The sequence below is a fragment of the Eptatretus burgeri genome, chromosome 1 (genome assembly GCF_056783735.1).
Source record: "Eptatretus burgeri isolate ZD-2024b chromosome 1, Ebu_testis_v1, whole genome shotgun sequence".
In the NCBI taxonomy this organism is placed as follows: domain Eukaryota; kingdom Metazoa; phylum Chordata; class Myxini; order Myxiniformes; family Myxinidae; genus Eptatretus; species Eptatretus burgeri.
Genome location: NC_140961.1, coordinates 19,560,152 through 19,581,582, shown reverse-complemented (window position 1 = coordinate 19,581,582; position 21,431 = coordinate 19,560,152). Strand labels below are relative to the sequence as shown.

Below are 21,431 nucleotides of genomic sequence, written 5' to 3'. Positions count from 1 at the left end.
GTATCTGGAAGCGACACACCAGCGGGTCCTTATGGACAACCAACTTCCATTGATGTTCACCGTCCTTATGGATCGTGATCCTGGATAAATGTCTGTGTACGAACAGACGGATCATACTTTGGAATTCCATGAACAATCAAAACCAAAGTGGAGCACGACGATTTGAAGATGTCATGTGCGTTTCTGGTGACGTCACAGAGTACGGGAGACAAACCTGTGAACAAGGACTTTGACTGTGCTGTTAATTACACCTTATGCTCCATTCAAACCATAATACGGACGTATTTATTAATTATGTACGATTAATTTATGATCCTCATCAAAATGATGGAAATTCATGAAATATGTACGAGATGTGTATTAATCAATGATGTCGTCCGAGTCCTGGCAAGCTGAGTCCAAGTAAAAGTTTTTCATCCAAAGTCCAAGTCCTGGATTCAAATCCAACCTTCTGGAGAGATTGTAATGGATTTGAGTTATTTATTTAAATTGGAATCCCAGAAACCCGTTTGCTTCTTGATCTGGGTTTCTGAGAGTGAACGTGTGTACGTGTGTGTCATTGGTTGTTATTTCCATACATGGTTTCCGGAGGTGGAATGAAGCCCTCTGAGGTCTCAAGGTATCCAACTCTGTGTGTGTGTGTCCCATTGTTTTTTTTTCGCATGGAACATGTAATTTCATTATAAATGAACAGTAAATAACGATTATATGTATATGTGGGAAAAATTGCAGATTCAGCTGTTAGGGTTTCCCAGATAGCTCAGATGGCTCTCTGGGTGAAGAGGGTCCCGAGGGTCCTGAGAGCCAACCAGAGCACTAGTATGGTTTTCCAGAGGACCTGGGTTTGATTTCTGGTCTGGGAATGTAATGTTTTCCCACATAATGCATATCATGCATTTTCAAAATATTATTTGCGGTACTGACAATAATAGGCCGATTCACAAATGATGAAACGTGCTGGTAGGTGGAAGTGTGTGTTTTGGGGAGTGTTGTGAATGAACTGCTTTTGGAACTTAATATTTCTTGTAAGTTTGATGGACGAGCCAGACAGCTTTGAGGTTTACTGGAATGTATGTAATGCAATTTGAGCAGTGATGGATATGTTTGTAATGTGTGTTGTAACTCATTTAACATCTTCAAACACGTCCTGTCGACAACAAAGGCGAAGGCCAGGTACATCACTGAAATAATCGCATATAATTATCCATACCAGAATAAGCCTTCCAAAATGGAGTAGACCGTCCTAGCTTTGATTTGCCAAGGTGTATGTTCCTGGTCCTGTTATCAAAATTAATGGGACAGCCCTCGTGTAAAGACAGCTGTGGTTACTGTCAATGTATAGACAGTTGGAATTGGCCCAAGCATATAACAAACAGTCAAAGGCCTTATTAACCCCTGATTATACTTCCCTTCTCCCCCAGGAGACCAAACAAACTATCATAAAATCGATCAATAACAATTGTCGACTTCGATCTCCGCTCGTGCTGTGAATTCCCCCCAAAAAGTCTTTCCGAACGAAACCTGTTTAATCGTCGAGGCGGTTTCTTCCACATCACGTTTGATACAGATGATGCACATCATCATGTGCTCCTGGAAAATCAAGCATGAGACAAACATATCCAAATAGTAAAGACCACCAGGAGGAGAGCAGAGACCCGTAGCAAATGGAACGACAAGTTGACACTTGCAGCACGTTGGGCAGGTGTCCCCGGAGGCTTTGACATACCTGTTTTGTGAGCTTCGACGCGGCAAACAAGCAAGCCAAAAGAGAGAAGGACAAAAGTCACAGAAACTTTGTTTTATTCTCGGTCACGGATCACGATGAACCAATTTCGTACAATAACAAAACAACAAAAAAACGTTTTTTTACTTTGCAAGTATAGCCACTACATGAGGTAGCTACCTTATATACATATTAAATCTTAAATACTTTATACCATTATATTACAATCCACATGTACATTTTAAGACGTCGCACGTTAAATCAAATAATATGAATAGATCGCATCACTTTTTTTGTCTGACCGGACGCTTCAGACGGTATATACTTTAACCACGGAACTCATGATTCGCTTCATATTATGATCTGAAGGTTCTCGTTGCACGCATAATCCAAATCACGAACTTAAATGACATTTTGCAATTGTCATCTTGTCGTCAAAAAAAGTTTACATTTTCTTATGACCTCTTGCCATGTTCGAGGACATGCACTTGCTAAAAAATAGTGTGATGATTGCAAATACAAGTGTGGAGTCACTTTCATTGTATCATGTGTATCGGATTGTAGTGCTTTTGGATGGAGACATTGTTTGGATGAAAAAAAAACAAATTGTACTTAAGTCTTTGTTGTGCGTGGAGGTAGAGGGACAACGTAACTCATTACGTTCACTGCCAGACTACAACCACACTTTTGCCTCTTACGAGAGACAAAGAAGCACGCGTCCGATCCGCCAACCTTTTGTGGAGATTTCTAACAAAGGGTTGTTTCCAAATCATGACGTCACAATAGCAACCTTGTAAATAATTTAGTGAGTTCATTATTGCTCGTCGTCTATCAACCCCACGAGCGTCGATCGAAGCTTTGCAGTCATGCCTCGTGGAGCCGAGCCAGGGAGTGGCGCACCGCTTTGTTGCGGGGGAACATCGACCCCTAGTGCTTCTCGCAGGGATTGGGTGAGCCGAGTCCAACGGTGAGTTTTCTGGAACTCCAAAAGAAAAATTGGTCGAGATATACACCTCTTTCCATCGCCTTCTTCCTTCCTCTTGAGCCACGGCCGGGATGGTTCAATCGTCCGATGTTACGTCAATCTCATCCCCGCTGCTCTGGTTGGTTGCCAGGCGCCAGCGATTAATGTGGTGCGAACCTTTCTTTTTGTGGGGGCTCTCGGGACCTTCTTCCTCCATTTTTTGTCGCTTGTATTTTGTCCGACGATTCTGGAACCAAACTTTCACCTGAAAACAGGCAACACGCCATCGGTCTGTCACGCACGGTCCACATGTGTGCCACAGTACTTCAAAAATCATACGTTTTTTTTTTGTTTTTTTTTACAGAAGAATGCTTCCCTCAATTTCACATTAAATTGTCAGTGATTTTGGTGATCCAACACTTTATACAATGACATGTTTAGACGTTAACAGCATCATTTACGAAATAAACGTCTCACGAAAAGCAAACACATCAATCTGTTGAGATTACTTTGAGAGGTAGAGTTACTTGAAAGGCAGCTTATGATGGTTACAGTTTACATGAGTGGATGGCACAGCATGCACACTATGAATTCCCAGATTTTATGAGAAACTGTAAAAACATTTTTAAACCTTTGTCAAAAAACTTTCAGATTACCATTTAATATGTCAATTTATCCAGGTACGACTTTTGTGCAAAATTCAGCGGATCCTTAACTTCCACATGTGAGAGTATAAGCAGACAGGATGGCTGCCTGAACCACGTCCTTTCCGAAGCAGAAGCTTCGACAAGTATTGACTGTATCTGCTTCCTGCAGCACCAAAACGGCAGTTTATATCATCAAACGCCATACTCATGGAAGTGAACCCAGACTGGATTGCTTGGTGGTGTTGTATGATTCAGTTGATGATGAAACTATTGGTATCGAAAAAATAAATTATAACGACGGTAATATAAAAATTAACGAGAGCGAAGTCGATGGCATGCCATCGCAAATCCCTATGCAACCTACCTCAAGCAAAGTTGAAAGATGGGAAAAGGTTCCACCAGGAATGACCCAACATCAAATTTTGAGTAAAAAAAATTTTCTTCCCCATTTGAGCTCTGTGACCCAAAGTCCCACCCTCTGGGGAATGAACTGGGGGGGGGGTCAAATAATAAAAAAAATCATTAAATATTTAATGCATCCCCCAATGTTGATTGTGTATACAAAATGTGCCAGCAGATTTCACTTTTTTGCATTTGACCTTCTGACCCCACACCAGGCGGAAGGACCAAAAATAATATTGCTCTTGCACCTTCTTGCAATTGCACCAATGTGGTGATCATAACTCCCTAGTTTGGTGAATTTTTGCCCAACCATTTCGGAAGAGATGGCGTGACGGACGGACGGACAGACAGACAGACAAAGTTGTTCACAAAAATTGTGGGGATAATGAGTTCGGAACGAGAAACCACCTTTTAAAAAGCAATGAAGTTGAAGTTACACTTAACTTTGGATCAATCGAGATGAAAATTAGAAACAAATTTGATTCATTATACAAAGATAAATAATAAATGAACTGTTACCTCCGCCACCGAAGGTGAAGGAGGTTATGTTTTCACCCCTTTCTGCCTGTTTGTCTGTGTGCAGGATATCTCAAAAATTTGTGTATGGATCTGGATGAAATTTGTTGGACAGGTTGGGTGTGTAACAAGGACGAACTGATTAAGGCCCAGTCACACCTTGACGTTTTAGCCAGCTTATGCCGATTTTTGGAAAATTTGTCGAAAACGCTGGTACATGTCGAATACGTCATGGGTAAGTTTTGATAACATTGAGAGCACGCTGAAAAACACTGCCATACGTCGTAGTACGCTGGCTTTAAACGTTGTACTTTTCGGTTGTCCTCAAATTTTCCATGCTTGAAATTTTAAGACTTATGCCAGCGTATGACTCACACGTTCCGCATAATGCTGGCCATAAGTTGCAGGCACGTCACGCGATTGTTGACACACGTCGACACATGTTACTTGTGAGTTACTCATAAGTCGAAACACGTCGAGGTAATGTTTAGCGTACCCGAAACTTATTTCTAACCTATGAGTAACGTGTTGTACTCACGTTACGCGATCGGTGACACACATCGACACACGTTACTTGTAAGGTGCTCATAAGTCGAAACACATCAAGGTAATGGTTGGCGTCAGTGTTCCAGACTCCCTGTTTTTTTTTTTGTTTTTTTTTTCTTCCTTCCTTCGGTATGATGGTGATTTTGACACTTCGATTTCTAGTGCGGTTATAATATAATATAATTAATAGGCTGCCACTCAACGATTTAAATCATAACCGCACTGTACACTGAACACAGTCATACTGAAGGAAAAAAAAACCGGGAGTCTGGAACACTGACGCTAACCATTACCTTGACGTGTTTCGACTTATGAGTACCTTTCAAGTAACGTGTGTCGATGTGTGTCAACGATCGCATATCGTGCGTACAACTTATTCCCATCGCATGCGAAGCGTGTGTCATACGGCAAGTACGTCGTAAAATTTTCAACATGTTTAAAATTACAAGACATACTCCACTTACTACGACGTATGATAGCGTACTTTAGCGTTCTATTCACGTATACCAAACTTACCCATACCGTATTCGACGTGCGCCTGCGTTTTATACACATTTTTCAGAGGTCGGCATACGCTGGCAAGATCGCCAAGGTGTGACTGCGATGTTGACACTTCCATTTCTGCGCGGTTATGATTTGAATCGTTGTGCGGCAGTCTTTTAATAGGCTACGCCACGTCATCGTCGGCGATGCGTGCAGCGCGCTATGCATAAGTTCAGGTTCAGCATTCGTTGGTATAAGTTATCTATAACACAACGAAACGTTCTGTGTCCGTTACTAATACGTTATGCATAATACCAAGTTGTTATGAATACGTCCGAATCTTTAAAAAAAAAACATCAAAAGTTCAACGTAAGCCAGCGTTTTACATACATTTTAATACGTTGCCATTGCTGGCTAAAACGTCAAGGTGTGACTGGGCCTTTAGATGTTGGTGAAGATTCGGATCCGGATCAGACTACTAGAATTTTTTTAATGACTTCAGCATTTTGAGATGGGGCCAAAAAGATACACAACATGATATTTGAAAAATATATTGGACTAGGTATGTTCTTGCGGATCACGCATTGAGTGGTGGAGGTATGAGCTCTGGCAAATGCCCTTCTAGTTTATTAGGTATTGTGTTTGAGTGCAGATGAGTAAGGTATGTAATATGTGTATGTACTGCATGCAGTGCATGTATGTATGTACATACGGACATATGTATCTACAAGATGGATCACCCGATCATGATCAGGTTATTTCGCCCTTTGTGAACCATCAAGAAGATAAGTGTTTAAAGCTATAGCAAAATTCACTAGGGAGTGCAACACGGCAATTATGGGACAAATGGCCTCCTCGTTTCCCAGTTAAAAGTCCTTCAAGCTCTCTCGCCAGAGCTTGGAATCTCAAACCAGCTAGAAACTGTCATCCTATTGTTTAACACGGAAGGTCATCAATGTGTGTGCCCTGTCTCGAATGGATGTTAAACTGGCGTCCCACCTACTGACATTAGTTCATGGACATTAACTATCCCATGGTGTCCTTTGTAAAGAGTAAGTGAGCTCTCGCTGGCACCATGAACAAATTATTGCTCGAACTTCCTATGTCGGAGGAACAGACCCATCGATGATCATAACCAGAACGAAAGAAACCGTTTTGGTTAAACCGACATTCTGTACAGAGCACGGTTCTTCATCTGATGTAATGTGCGTATGCACGTGTACGCATAAATGTATGCACGTATTTTTATGTGTGTATGCATACGTTTGTATGTACATATGTATGTATGTATGTATGTATGTATGCACCTATATGTATGCATGCATGTATGTATGCATGTATACGTATGCACCTGTATGTATGCACCAATGTATGTATGTATGTATCTATGTATGTATGTATGCACCTGCATGTATGAATGTATGCATGTATGTACGTGTTTGTGTGTATATGCATGTTTGTATGTATGTATGTATGTATGTGTGTATGTACATGTTTGTGTATATGTATGTTTGTATGTATGTACGTAAGTGTTTGTGTGTATATGTATGTTTGTATATATGTATGTGTGTGTATATGTATGTTTGTATGTATGTATGTATGTATGTATGTATGTGTATATGTTTTTTATGTTTGTGTGTATGTATGTTTGTGTGTATGTATGTATGTATGTGTGTATATGTATGTTTGTATGTATTTATGTATGCGTGTATGTATGTACGTACGTATATGTGTGTATATGTATGTTTGTATGTATGTATGTCTGTACGTGTTTGTGTTTTTCTATGTATGTATGTACGTGTTTCTGTGCATGTATGTATATGTATATATATATATATATATATATATATATATATATATATATATGTATTATGTGTTTGTGTGTATATATATGTTTGTATGTATGTATGTGTTTGTGTGTATATGTATGTTTGTATGTATGTGTTTGTGTGTATGTATGTATGTATGTATGTATGTGTTTGTGTGTTTTTGTATGTAGGTATGTATGTATGTACGTGTTTCTGTGTGTATGTGTATATGTATGTATGTCTGTACGTGTTTGTGTTTTTCTATGTATGTATGTACGTGTTTGTGTGTACACGTATGTGTGCATATATATATATATATATATATATATATATATATATATATATATATATATATATATATATATATATACGTATGTATTATGTGTTTGTGTGTATATGTATGTTTGTATGTATGTATGTGTTTGTGTGTATATGTATGTTTGTATGTATGTGTTTGTGTGTATGTATGTATGTATGTATGTATGTGTTTGTGTATATGTATGTATGTACGTGTTTGTGTGTATATGTATGTATGTATGTATGTGTGTGCGTGCTTGTGTGTGTATGTACGTGTTTGTTTGTATGTATGTATGTGCTGTATGTATGTATGTATGTGTTTGTGTGTATATGTATGTATGTATGTGTGTACGTGCTTGTGTGTGTATGTACGTGTTTGTTTGTATATGTATTTTTGTATGCATGTATGTATGTATGTGTGTATGTATGTATGTTTGTGTGTATGTATGTATGTGTGTATGTGTTTTTGAATGTATGTATGTATATATGTATGTGTATATGTGTGTTTGTATATATGTATGTTTGTGTGTATGTATGTGTTTGTGTATATGTATGTATGTGCTGTATGTATGTATGTACGTGTTTGTGTGTATATGTATGTATGTGTGTACGTGTTTGTGTGTGTATGTATATGTATGTGTTTGTTTGTATATGTATGTTTGTATGTATGTATGTGCTGTATGTATGTATGTATGTGTGTGTATGTATATGTATGTATGTGCTGTATGTATGTATGTATGTACGTGTTTGTGTGTTTTTGCATGCATGTATGTATTTATGTATGTATGGTGCAGTTTGTTTGTTCACTTTCTTTAAAGAGCAAACTCCATATTGCAAAACCATCTGATCTGTGGTGTGTAATATCTACTTATGTGTCGTGACTCTCTGGGTGGATATTAGAGGAGGCACATACCAGTCGTATCGCGGGGAGGGTGGGATGAATGTTAATAGGATGAAGGGACTGGGTGTTGTGCTTAAATGGCTGTGGGAGGCAGGGGCTGGTTATGGAAAGGAGTGGAGTGGCTGGTGGTTGGGAAGTTTAATATAACATTGTATAATAGAAGTTTTTTGCACAGACTGTGTACACCTTCAGAATAACATGGAGGACATTTCACAGAACTCGTTTTATGGTTTGGTATAAACCCATAAATGAATTTCCCTTGATTCTCACAAACTATTCTCACATTCTGTAAAAGAACCATACAAATAGATATGATGAAAGTTTTGGAAAGTAAAGTAAGCCATTCAAAGAACAAGGAAAGTGTGTGAATGTTATGGAGTGATAGTATATGAGAAGGGAACCACACATGTATGGTGGAGTGTCCGAATGTGTTTATACTTAAGGGGATGAGCACATGTATGATGGTTCGAGGGTACATGAGTATATCTAGGAAAGAGGTGAGTGTTTATTGAGGAAGCTGATGTACAGAGAAATGGTTATCTGTGGAAAGGGGTTGTGTGTGTGTGTGTGTGTGTGTGTGTGTGGTGTGGTGTGGTGTGGTGTGGTGTGGTGTGGTGTGGTGTGGTGTGGTGTGGTGTGGTGTGGTGTGGTGTGGTGTGGTGTGGTGTGGTGTGGTGTGTGTGTGTGTTTGGCAATGGAGCAATGTGCATTGTGGAGGGGTTGAGTGGGTCGAGAGAGGTGTGTGTAAGCACAGAGGACATTATGAGTGTGGAAAGAGGGTTCTGTGTATGGAGATGGAGCACTATGCATCGTGCAGTGGTTGTGTGGATGGGAATAAGATTATGTGTCATAAGAGGGTTGTTTATATGTGTGTATGTATGTGGAGAGGAGGTTGTATGTGTGACAAAGCAGCAATATGTATGGAGAAGTGATTGTATTTTTGGGGGGGAAGGAGGGTTTGTGTGTTGGCGAAGGGGTTTTCTTGACTGTGAATGGAACATTCTCTCGACCCAGCAGCCTCCATGGCTTGAGCCTTTTCTATGAGCGGCGAAGTAATGCTAAGGTACCATTTCCAATGCTTTGTTTGCCAAACCTCAATAATTCCAGTAATAAATGCAAATGCGTTCGCGCCATACATTGCGCCGAGGTAATCTGTTTGCAGAGGTAATGAACTTAGGCTAACCCCTCAGAGGTATCCACAAACGCCTGAATGCGGCTCATTGAGGCCAGACGAGCGGATTACTAGGGTGGAATAAAGTGACGCTGTAATTATAGAACCAGCCTGCGAACTCACCCAGAGGGGAGCGCACGGCCATTTACATGGGACACAAAAAAATTTACACTCACACACATCCACTGTTAACGTACACAAAAACGAGACAAAGATTTACACTCACACACATCCCAGGTAAAATTATACAAAAATTTACACACACATCCCGCATTAACTTACAAATACACAGGCTTTACACAAAAACATAACCATTAGTTTACACGAAGGCTGGGCACACAAAGTTTACACTCATATACATCCGGCCTGACATGACAACACGACACAGCTTTACACTCATGCACATACCTGTTCACTTACTCCAAAACGGAACACACAAAACTTTACACTGAAATACAGCCCATTCCCAATACAAAACATGGGACAAATCATAAAACAAACCTTTACACACATATCGGTCCATACACAACAATATAATAAACAAAACTTTACACTCACACACAAACCAGTCCTGGCACTAAATGATAAAACTTTACATTCACAAACATCTTGCACCTTACACGACAACATAATAAAACTTTACACTCACAAATATCCTGTTCCTTAAACTACAACGTGATAATCAAAACTTTACACTCAAACATCCCACATTTCATTCCTTACACTACAACATGATAAGCAAAACTTTACACTCACACACATCCAGTTCTTTACACCACAACATGATAAAGAAAACTTTACACTCACACACATTCTGTTCTTTACACAACAGCATAATCAACAAAACTTTACACTCACACACATACCGGTCCTTACATGACAACATGATAAACAAAAATTTACACTCACACATATTCTGTTCTTTACACCACAACATAATAAAGAAAAATTTACACTCACACACATACCGAGCCATACACCACAACATGATAAACAAAACTTTAAACTCACAAATATCCCGTAACTTACACCACAACATGTCAAACAAAACTTTGTACTCACACACATCCAGTTCTTTACACAACATGATAAACAAAACTTTATACTCACAAACATGCTGCACCTTACACTACAACATAATAAACAAAATATTACACTCACACACATCTTGTTCTTTACACCACAACATAATCAACAAAACTTTACACTCACAAACATACCGGTCTTTACACTACATGATAAACAAAACTTTACACCCATATACTGGTCCTTACATGACATGATAAACAAAACGTTACACTATAACATAATAAACAAAACATTACACACGTCATTCCTTAAACTACAACATGATAAACAAAACTTTACACTCACACATGTCGTTCCTTACACAACATAATAAACAAAACATTACACTCACAAACATCCTGTACATTACACCACATTATAAACAAAACTTTATGCTCACACACATACCGTTGCTCAGACAACAACATGAAAAAAAAACAAAACTTTACACTCACATGTATCTTTGTCCATTACACTACAATGTGATACACCAAACTTTACACTCACACGCATCTTGTTCCTTACACTACAACATGATAAATCTTTACACTCATACACATCCCGTTCTTTAAACCACAGCATGATAAACAAAACTTACACTCACAAACATCCTGTTCTTTAAACCACAACGGCACTCCCAACATCCTGTATCTTGCACTACAACATGATAAACAAAACTTTATACTCACACACATCCCGTTCCTTACACGACAACATGACAACAAAAAAAAAACTTTACACTCGCACACATCTTGTTCCTTACACTACAACATGACAAAACAAAACTTTACACTCACATGTATCTTTGTCCATTACACTACAATGTGATACACCAAACTTTACACTCACACGCATCTTGTTCCTTACACTACAACATGATAAATCTTTACACTCATACACATCCCGTTCTTTAAACCACAGCATGATAAACAAAACTTACACTCACAAACATCCTGTTCTTTAAACCACAACGACACTCCCAACATCCTGTATCTTGCACTACAACATGAAAAACAAAACTTTATGCTCACACACATCCCGTTCCTTACACGACAACAAAAAAACTTTACACTCACACACATCTTGTTCCTTACACTACAATGTGAGAAACAAAAGTTTACACTCACAAATATCCAGTAACTTAAACTACGGCATGAAAAACAAAACTTTATGCCCACACACACACCGTTTCTTATACTACCTATGTACGAAACAAAACTTTTCACTCACACATCAATTTCTTTACATTACAACATATTAAACAAAACTTTACACTCACAAACATACTGTACCTTACACTAAAACACGACAAACAAAACTTTACACTACAACATATTAAACAAAACTTTACACTCACAAACATACTGTGCCTTATACGACAACATGGAAAAACAAAACTTTACACTCACACGCATACACATCTTGTGAGATTTCTTTACATTACTCACACATCAATTTCTTTACATTACAACATATTAAACAAAACTTTACACTCACAAACATACTCTACCCTACACTAAAACACGACAAACAAAACTTTACACTACAACATATTAAACAAAACTTTACACAACATATTAAACAAAACTTTACACTCACAAACATATTGTACCTTACACTAAAACATGATAAACAAAACTTTACACTCACACACATCCTGCTTCTTACAATCCAACATCACCAAACTTTACATTACAACATGACAAAACTTTACACTCCCAGTTCAGTTCGGATCACGAGCCCTGGTCAGTGCGAATCACGGGCCCAATTTGGTTCACATGATGAGCTCAGTTCAGTTCTGAACACAAGCCCAGTTCGGTTCGGATCACAAGTCTAGTTCGGTTTGGATCAGGAGCCCAGCGCGGTTTGGATCTCGAGCTTCGTTCGGTTGGGATCAAGAGCCCAGCGTGGTTTGGATCATGAGCCCAGTTCAGTTCGGATCAGGAGCCCAGCGCGATTCGGATCACAAGCCCAGTTCAGTTCGGATCGTGAGTCCAGCGTGGTTTGGATCATGAGCCCAGTTCAGTTCGGATCAGGAGCCCAGTGCGATTCGGATCACAAGCCCAGTTCAGTTCGGATCGTGAGTCCAGCGTGGTTTGGATCATGAGCCCAGTTCAGTTCGGATCGTGAGTCCAGCGTGGTTTGGATCATGAGCCCAGTTCAGTTCGGATCAGGAGCCCAGCGCGATTCGGATCAGGAGCCCAGCGCGATTCGGATCACAAGCCCAGTTCAGTTCGGATCGTGAGTCCAGCATGGTTTGGATCATGAGCCCAGTTCAGTTTGGATCGTGAGTCCAGTGCGATTCGGATCACAAACTCAGTTCGGTTCGGATCGTGAGTCCAGCGCGATTCGGATCACAAGCCCAGTTCAGTTTACATCAGGAGCCAAGCATGGTTTGGATCACAAGCCCAGTTTGGTTCGGATCAAGAACCCAGTTCGGTTCGGATTGTGAGTCCAGCGCAGTTCAAATCACGAGCCCGGCTCGGTTTACGAGTCAAGTTCGGTTCGGATCACGAGCCCAGTGTGGCTCATTCAAGCAAGTCACACGAAACTAAACATCGCTCTGGGCAATGCACAGCTGCGCAATAAAAGTACAAATATTTACATGTAACTTTCCAACGAAAAAGAGAAATCAAGTAGATGCGTGTGCACCGTGTGCGCTTGACCGTGCGCTCAATCGGCAAATGAGTTTCACCTTTCATTCCGAATCAACGACCTCACGATTAATAAACTGGGGGGGGGGGGAACCGAATGATGTCACAATGAACGAAGGAATAAAAACAATTCTCGTTCTCAGACAGGAACAAACAATTGTGTCGTTCATTTAAAATTCCACCAAACGAAACAAATTCGTACAATGAGGTCTGATCAGCAAGTCGGGAGCCTGATGACTCATCAGTAAACTCGTTATTCCTCCTTTGCGACCTCACGGTTACTAAACAAGGGGAACAAATGACGTCACAATGAACAAAGGAATAAAAACGATTCTCGTTCTTAGAGTGAACAAACGATTGTAAAATTCATTCAAAGTTCCGCCAAACGAAACAAACTCGTACGACCGGGGGGGGGGGGGCGGGGGAGGGCAACCAGTAAGCCGGGAGCCTGGTCACGCATTACTAACCTCGTTATACCTCCTTTGCTCCCCTTTTACAACAACTGTGATGTGGAAAGTCAACTTTTACTGCTTGTTATATTAATATGATTCGTAAGTAAATGTAAAGATTCGGTATTTACACAATTCGTTCTATGTTTTTTTAGGGGGTTGGGGGCAGGTTACAGCACAGAGGACTTCCATTACTATCTGGTCCAGAGAACATTTCGAACGGCCCTCATACATTCAAACATGAATCGACAGTAGAGGAGTGCGTACACGCCGTGCTCATAACAGAGGGCGAAAATCGCAGTAGTCGGGAGCGTGTGCGTGGCGAGTGCGAATGGTGGAGAGGAAAGGCGAGAGCCGCAATGCCGGTACAGAGCTGCGCGTTCGAACCTGCGTCTCGGTGAGGGTTAAGCTGCCAGCCAGCTGCTTGCGCTCCGCTCCAACCACGTAGTGGTTTTTCTCGAAGGCGTGCTCGAGGCGAAGCAGCTGCGAGGGCGAGAAGGCCGTGCGGATCCGCTTGGGCTTGCGCGCGAAGGGTCCGTGCAGAAGCAGCGTCTCGGGCCCGCCGTCGGCACCTGCACGTCCCGCACGGTCCCGCACGCAGCAAGCACATCAGGATTGGCGAGCGAAGCATTTCCATTGCGCGGATCTCGCCGCGTTTTAGCCCCCCACCCCCCCTCTTTCCAGCCCCCCCCCCCATCGCTACAAACTTCCTCGCCTGTCTGTGCGAGACATTTTTTTTCAAACGGTGTTAACTGCCTCCGTTTCCATTACAAGGCAAACAAGTTTCAACAACAACATCCTCGCTGATGAAGGACAAAAATCCCTTAAAAACACCCACTTAACTTGTCAGTCTGTTAAAAAAAACATAATTGTTTTTAACCGCAATCCACTAAAAAAAAACATTTAAACCATAAACAAAGGACACGAGTAAACTCGATGTGGTTACATGTTCCAACCGAAACGACTTTTCGTTGCATGAAAAAAAAATAATAAATTAAACTTTAATGTCCTTCAATCCACTTCATCGCATCAGATGATTCGCTAAAATTAACACAGTCTATTATGACGTCATAAACAGTCATTTTATAATTAAAAAATAATATATATGCATACTCTATATATTTATTTACTTTGGGTTGAATAACATACTTCGTACATAACAAACCATTTAACGGATAAATTGTCTTCTAGCAAAAGGTCTCATAACTAGCTTTACTATTTTATTACCATTTATACACGATGTGGCTTCACTTCACCCCCACCCCCTTCCTCCTCCGCAACTCCCTCTTCACCCACAAACCTTACGACCACCTCCTACAGATATACTGATCGGGATTAACGAAAGAGCTATGGAGTTCTGGAGATAAAAAGGAGGAAACGAAAAAACCTTTCCCTTCCTTTTCTACCCCCCCCCTTTTACTCTGTCCCCACACTCTACCCCCTCTCCCCCCCCCCCCAATCCGATAACGTTGTGTGATCATTAATTCGGTCAAAGTCCTCCATTGACAAACAAATGTAAATCCGATCGTCATGTCAAACGGCTTCCAGATGAGGGGTCGCAGGTCGCGTGCGAGGGGAGTTTGGGGGAGCTGGGGGGGGGCGATCTCGGTAGAGATACCCTGTGTTGAGTTGGCCGTGGAACTACCACCGGGGGTATAAAGTGGGGGTAATTTGACGTCACGTTTGCTCTTTTAATCCACCGATGACTCACAACGCAACCCCACCGACCCTTTAACGCCGCAGCGGCCAAAGTTGGAGATCTTCGATGACTCGTCCACATTAATTAATTAATTAATTATCGGAATGGAATAATCGATATTTTATTTATTTATTTATCGGTTATATTTGTATCTGCTGAACTGGTTATCTTGGGGGGGGGGAGGTATTTATAACCTGCAGTTACCGTATTACAAGGTAAAGTTAAGACTTTTTAAAGAACATCTGGCACGCGACGCCATGGACCCACCACGGAACCTGTGGCCCAGGTAGGGCGGTCGATGGAAGAGCCACGGGTAGAGACTGAAATGGTCACGGGAGTGCGGGGCACCCAGGAGCGGGATTGAGGGTGCGGGGTGGAGCGACTGGCCGGTCATCGGGTGCGAAGCCATCGACGGCACGGGAACCACGGGTCCCGGGTGCACCCCTTCCATCGGGAAGAACAGGTCTCCCTGGTGAGGTCCGTAGCCGGGTCTTCCCGGTCCGTAGTGCGGACCCGAGTGCACGCTACCGATCCCCGAATGAGAACCTCCGTACGACACGTGCAGCAGGTTCGGACTCGGATCGGACTCTTTGGCCACCAGAGACTCGATGGTGAAGCACCGTTTGGCCACCGGTTGAAACATCGTGGTGGATGGAGACCGCCAGAGGGTTTACCGTCGGTCGGCTTTCGACGACGAGCGACGGACGTCGTTAATGAACAACGTGGTGACGCCTCTGACGGTGGTCGATGTGTAGGTGATGGTGGAGGAAGGGTCCACTGGGGTGGAGGAAGGGTCCACGGGGGTGAAGGAAGGGTCCAGGGGGGTGGATGAAGGGTTCACGTGGGTGCAGGAAAGGTCCACGGGGGTGCAGGAAGGGTCCACGGGGGTGCAGGAAGGGTCCACGGGGGTGCAGGAAGGGTCCACGGGGGTGCAGGAAGGGTCCACGGGGGTGCAGGAAGGGTCCACGGGGGCGCAGGAAGGGTCCACGGGGGCGCAGGAAGGGTCCACGGGGGTGCAGGAAGGGTCCACGGGGGTGCAGGAAGGGTCCACGGGGGTAGATAAGGGGTCCACGGGGGTAGATAAAGGGTCCACGGGGGTAGATAAAGGGTCCACGGGGGTAGATAAAGGGTCCACGGGTGTGGATGAAGGGTCCACGGGGGTGGTTGAAGGGTCCACGGGGGTGGATGAAGGGTCCACGACGAGCTAGAGCCACGGGGAGCTCGGAACGAGTGGATTCTCCATCCGCGGAATCCGACTTCGAATCCCCGTTGAGAAATCCGTGCTGAGTGCGCGGGCTCGTCCCCGCCGAGAGGCGCGAAACAAACCGGCTATTCCAGCTTCAAGCCTCCATTCAATCGGACCTTCCGAGCCGGAGCCGTGCGAGTCCCGGTGAACGACTGTGCCTCCTCCTCCTCCTCGTGCCGCCGCCGCCCCGGAGTCTGGTCAACTTTGAACGAAGCACGCGGGCCCAGAGCACTGAATATTCCCCTCGAGTCGCTCTCGCTCACCTGCTGCGTGGCCGTGCGGTGGGCGGGAGTCGGAGAGGGTTGGCCTGGAAAAGGGAGGGTCTGTGGTGGGTTAGGGGGGGTGACCGCCCGAGTCAGGACGTTCCCTCAAACAGCTCCGCCTGTTGAGGCCGCACAGACTCCCCGAGAACGTGGACGTGGTAATTGGAGAGGTGGGGACGTGACACGTAGAGGTGGTAATGGGGGGGGGGCGTCACACGTGGAGGTGGTAATGGGGGGCGTCACACGTGGAGGTGGTAATGGGGGGCGTGACAGGTGGAGGTGGTAATGGGGGGCGTGACACGTGGAGGTGGTAATTGGGGGGGGCGTGACACGTGGAGGTGGTAATAGGGGGCATGTCACGTGGAGGTGGTAACGGGGCGGCATGACACGTGGAGGTGATAATGGGGGGCATGACACGTGGAGGTGGTAATGGGGGGGTGCGACACGTGGAGGTGGTAATGGGTGGGCGTGACATGTGGAGGTGGTAATGGGGGGTGTGACACGTGGAGGTGGTAATTGGGGGCGTGACACGTGGAGGTGGTAATGGGGGGCGTGACACGTGGAGGTGGTAATGGGGGGGGCGTGACACGTGGAGGTGGTAATGGAAGAGGTGGGGGGCACGACCACGTGGAGATGGTAATGGGAGAGGTGGGGACGTGACACGTGGAGGGGGTAATGGGAGAGGTTGGGGGCACGACCACATGGAGGTGGTAATGGGAGAGGTGGGGGGCACGACCACGTGGAGGTGGTAATGGGAGAGGAGGGGGCACGACCACGTGGAGGTGGTAATGGGAGAGGTGGGGATGTGACACGTGGAGGTGGTAATAGGAGAGGTTGGGGGCACGACTACGTGGAGGTGGTAATGGGAGAGGTGGGAGGCACGACCACGTGGAGGTGGTAATGGGAGAGGTGGGGACGTGACACGTGGAGTTGGTAATAGGAGAGGTTGGGGGCACGACCACGTGGAGGTGGTAATGGGAGAGGTGGGGGGCACGACCACGTAGAGGTGGTAATTGGAGAGGTGGGAGCATGACACGTTGAGGTGGTAATGGGAGAGGTGGGGTCACGACCATGTGGAGGTGGTAATGGGGGGCTGACACGTGGAGGCGGTAATGGGGGGGCGTGACACATGGAGGTGGTAATGGGAGAGGTGGGGGAACCCCCACGTGGAGATGGTAATTGGAGAGGGGGGGACGTGACACATGGAGGTGGTAATAGGAGAGGGTGGGGGCACGATCACGTGGAGGTGGTAATGGGAGAGGTTGGGGGCACAACCACGTGGAGGTAGTCATGGGGGGCTGACACGTGGGAGTGGTTATGGGGGGCATGACACGTGGAGGCAGTAATGGGGGCGTGACACATGGAGGTGGTAATGGGAGAGGGTGGGGGCACGATCACGTGGAGGTGGTAATGGGAGAGGTTGGGGGCACAACCACATGGAGGTAGTCATGGGGGGCTGACACGTGGGAGTGGTTATGGGGGGCATGACACGTGGAGGCGGTAATGGGGGGCGTGACACATGGAGGTGGTAATGGGAGAGGTGGGGGCACCACCACGTGGAGATGGTAATTGGAGAGGTGGGGACGTGACACATGGAGGTGGTAATGGGAGAGGGTGGGGGCACGACCACGTGGAGGTGGTAATGGGAGAGGTTGGGAGCACAACCACGTGGAGGTGGTAATGGGAGAGGTTTGGGAGGGCATGACATGTTGCTGGAGGTGGTAATGCGAGAGGTGGGGGGTACGACATGTGGAGGTGGTGATGGCATATGTGGGGGGGGGGGACAGGTGAAGGTGGCAGGGGGAGATGTCGGGGGTACGACACGTGGATGTAGAGCTGGTAATGGGAGATGAGGAGGGATACGACATGTGGAAGTGGATGGGATAATTGGAAATGTGGGGGGCATGACATGTGGAGGTGGTGATTGTAGAGATGGGGGGCACGACATGTGGAGGTAGTGATTGGAGAGGTAGGGGACACGACATGTGGAGGTGATGATGGTAGTTGTGAGGGGAACGACACGTGGAGGTAGAGCTGGCAATTGGAGATGTGGGGGGAGTACAACATGTGGAGGTGGTGATTGTAGAGGTGGGGAGCACATGTGGAGGTGGATGTGGTAATGGGAGATGTGGGGGGGCACGACATGGCCTTCAGCTTTCTCACTACTGCCTGGATCCCTGGATAGTATCGCTTGCTGGTGTGTGTGTGTGTGTGTGTGTGCGTGTGTCTGTGTCTGTGTCTGTGTCTGTGTCTGTGTCTGTGTCTGTGTCTGTGTCTGTGTCTGTGTCTGTGTCTGTGTCTGTGTCTGTGTCTGTGTCTGTGTCTGTGTGTGTGTGTGTGTGTGTGTGTGTGTGTGTGTGTGTGTGTGTGTGTGTGTGTGTGTGTGTGTGTGTGTGTGTGTGTGTGTGTGTGTGTGTGTGTGTGTATTCAAATAATTTCACCGCGAACTTGAAGTACAATGGGTTTGATTCCCGACTATAAACCCTCGGACTGGTGGTGATCGCGGCGCGGCTGTTACGTCATAATTAGTGCTCTGCATGAACGTATTGATAAACGTTTGTTTTTCCCATCGAGATTCGTCTTAAAGAATGAATAATTCGTTTGGCTAAACACTCGGTGAAGGAAATTACATAAATACTTGCAGCGGGATTGACTTGTTCATCTTTATCAATAGTTAGTAGTTACGATTATAACATCGCCAAGTACCGAAAGCAATGACTCATTTAGACGATAATGTCGAGAAAAAAGTGAAATTGTGTTGAAATATGAAATAATCGGTATTTTTGTTAAATCACTCTCCGTCCCTTACCGACTCACCATCCTGTCCACATCGATGGGACCACGTACTCATCGCAAGGTCTCGGAGGTCCCCTGTGCTGTTCGGGGGTACTCAGGGGGCACTGACGTTCATCGAACACCGGACCAGTTCCAACAAACGCGTTTCATCCACGGGAATGGGAACAGAATTATCGGCACTGGAGATGGAGCACGACCTATAGACCTTGTACACGGGTGAGTGTGAGGGGTGGTGGTGGTGGTGGTGGGGTGGTGGGGGTGAGGTGGTGGTGGGGGGTGAGGTGGTGGTGGTGGTGGTGTTGGGGGGTGAGGTGGTGGTGGTGGTGGTGGTGGGGGGTGAGGTGACAAGAAACGGTTTTCAAACAAAACAAAAATCAAACGAGTCATTCGAGTAAAACAATTAATTACACAATGAATCAATTATCGGAAAATCAATATTGGATGGAAGGAAAATAAAAACTACATGAATCATTGTGTCGGTTTTTTTTAAGTTTACATCGGTTATTGATATGTCCGTACTCCGTATCAGTTATTGATATGTCCGTACTCCGTATCAGTTATTGCTATGTCCGTACTCCGTATCAGTTATTGATATGTCCGTACTCCATATCAGTTATTGATATGTCCGTACTCCGTATCAGTTATTGATATGTCCGTACTCCGTATCAGTTATTGATATGTCCGTACTCCGCATCAGTTATTGATATGTCCGTACTCCGTATCAGTTATTGATATGTCCGTACTCCGTGTCAGTTATTGATATGTCCGTACGCCGCATCAATTATTGATATGTCCGTACTCCGTATCAGTTATTGATATGTCCGTACTCCGTGTCAGTTATTGATATGTCCGTACTCCGTATCAGTTATTGCTATGTCTGTACTCCGTATCAGTTATTGCTATGTCCGTACTCCGTATCTGTTATTGATATGTCCGTACTCCGTATCAGTTATTGCTATGTCCGTACTCCGTATCAGTTATTGCTATGTCCGTACTCCGTATCAGTTATTGATATGTCCGTACTCCGTATCAGTTATTGATATGTCCGTACTCCGTATCAGTTATTGCTATGTCCGTACTCCGTATCAGTTATTGATATGGCCGTACTCCGTATCAGTTATTGATGTGTCCGTACTCCGTATCAGTTATTGATATGTCCGTACTCCATATCAGTTATTGATATGTCCGTACTCCGTATCAGTTATTGATATGTCCTTACTCCGTATCAGTTATTGATATGTTAATATCGGTTATTGATATGTTTTTAGCGGTTATTGATATGTTTGTATCGGTTATTGATACGTTAATATCGGATATTTATACGTTGATATCGGTTATTTATAAGTCTGTATTGGTTATTGATGTGTTTGTATCGGTTACTGATACGTTAATATTGGTTATTTATACGTCTGTATTGGTTATTGATATGTTGATATCGGTTATTTATACATCTGTATTGGTTATTGATATGTTTGTATCGGTTAAAGATTTGTTTGTATCAGTTATTGATATGTCCGTACTCCGTATCATTTATTGCTATGTCCGTACTCCGTATCAGTTATTGATAAGTCCGTACTCCGTATCAGTTATTGATATGTCCGTACTCCGTATCAGTTATTGATATGTCCGTACTCCGTATCAGTTATTGATATGTCCGTACTCCGTATCAGTTATTGATATGTCCGTACTCCGTATCAGTTATTGATATGTCCGTACTCCGTATCAGTTATTGATATGTCCGTACTCCGTATCAGTTATTGATATGTCCGTACTCCGTATCAGTTATTGATATGTCCGT

General features: G+C 44.1%; 1 protein-coding gene across 1 annotated transcript; it reads right to left on the bottom strand.

Moving 5' to 3' along the window:
- Window positions 1–1,784: 1,784 nt before the first annotated feature.
- On the bottom strand, window positions 1,785–16,984 carry LOC147033966 (homeobox protein EMX2-like). Its single transcript, XM_085873896.1, has 3 exons — window positions 15,596–16,984; window positions 14,017–14,201; window positions 1,785–2,952 (listed from the first exon to the last, which is right to left on the bottom strand). The coding sequence occupies exons 1-3, from the start codon at window positions 15,969–15,971 to the stop codon at window positions 2,785–2,787; spliced, it is 729 nt and encodes a 242-aa protein (XP_085730022.1). The 5' UTR covers window positions 15,972–16,984; the 3' UTR covers window positions 1,785–2,784.
- Window positions 16,985–21,431: the final 4,447 nt, after the last annotated feature.

Excerpts from the sequence above, each read along its gene's own strand:
- LOC147033966 (XM_085873896.1), bottom strand. The coding sequence starts at position 15,971 with ATGTTTCAACCGGTGGCCAAACGGTGCTTCACCATCGAGTCTCTGGTG. Across the intron at positions 14,202-15,595 it reads CCTGGGCCACAGGTTCCGTG|GTGCCGACGGCGGGCCCGAG; the intron begins GTGGGTCCATGG and ends CGGGACGTGCAG. Across the intron at positions 2,953-14,016 it reads TAACCCTCACCGAGACGCAG|GTGAAAGTTTGGTTCCAGAA; the intron begins GTTCGAACGCGC and ends GCCTGTTTTCAG.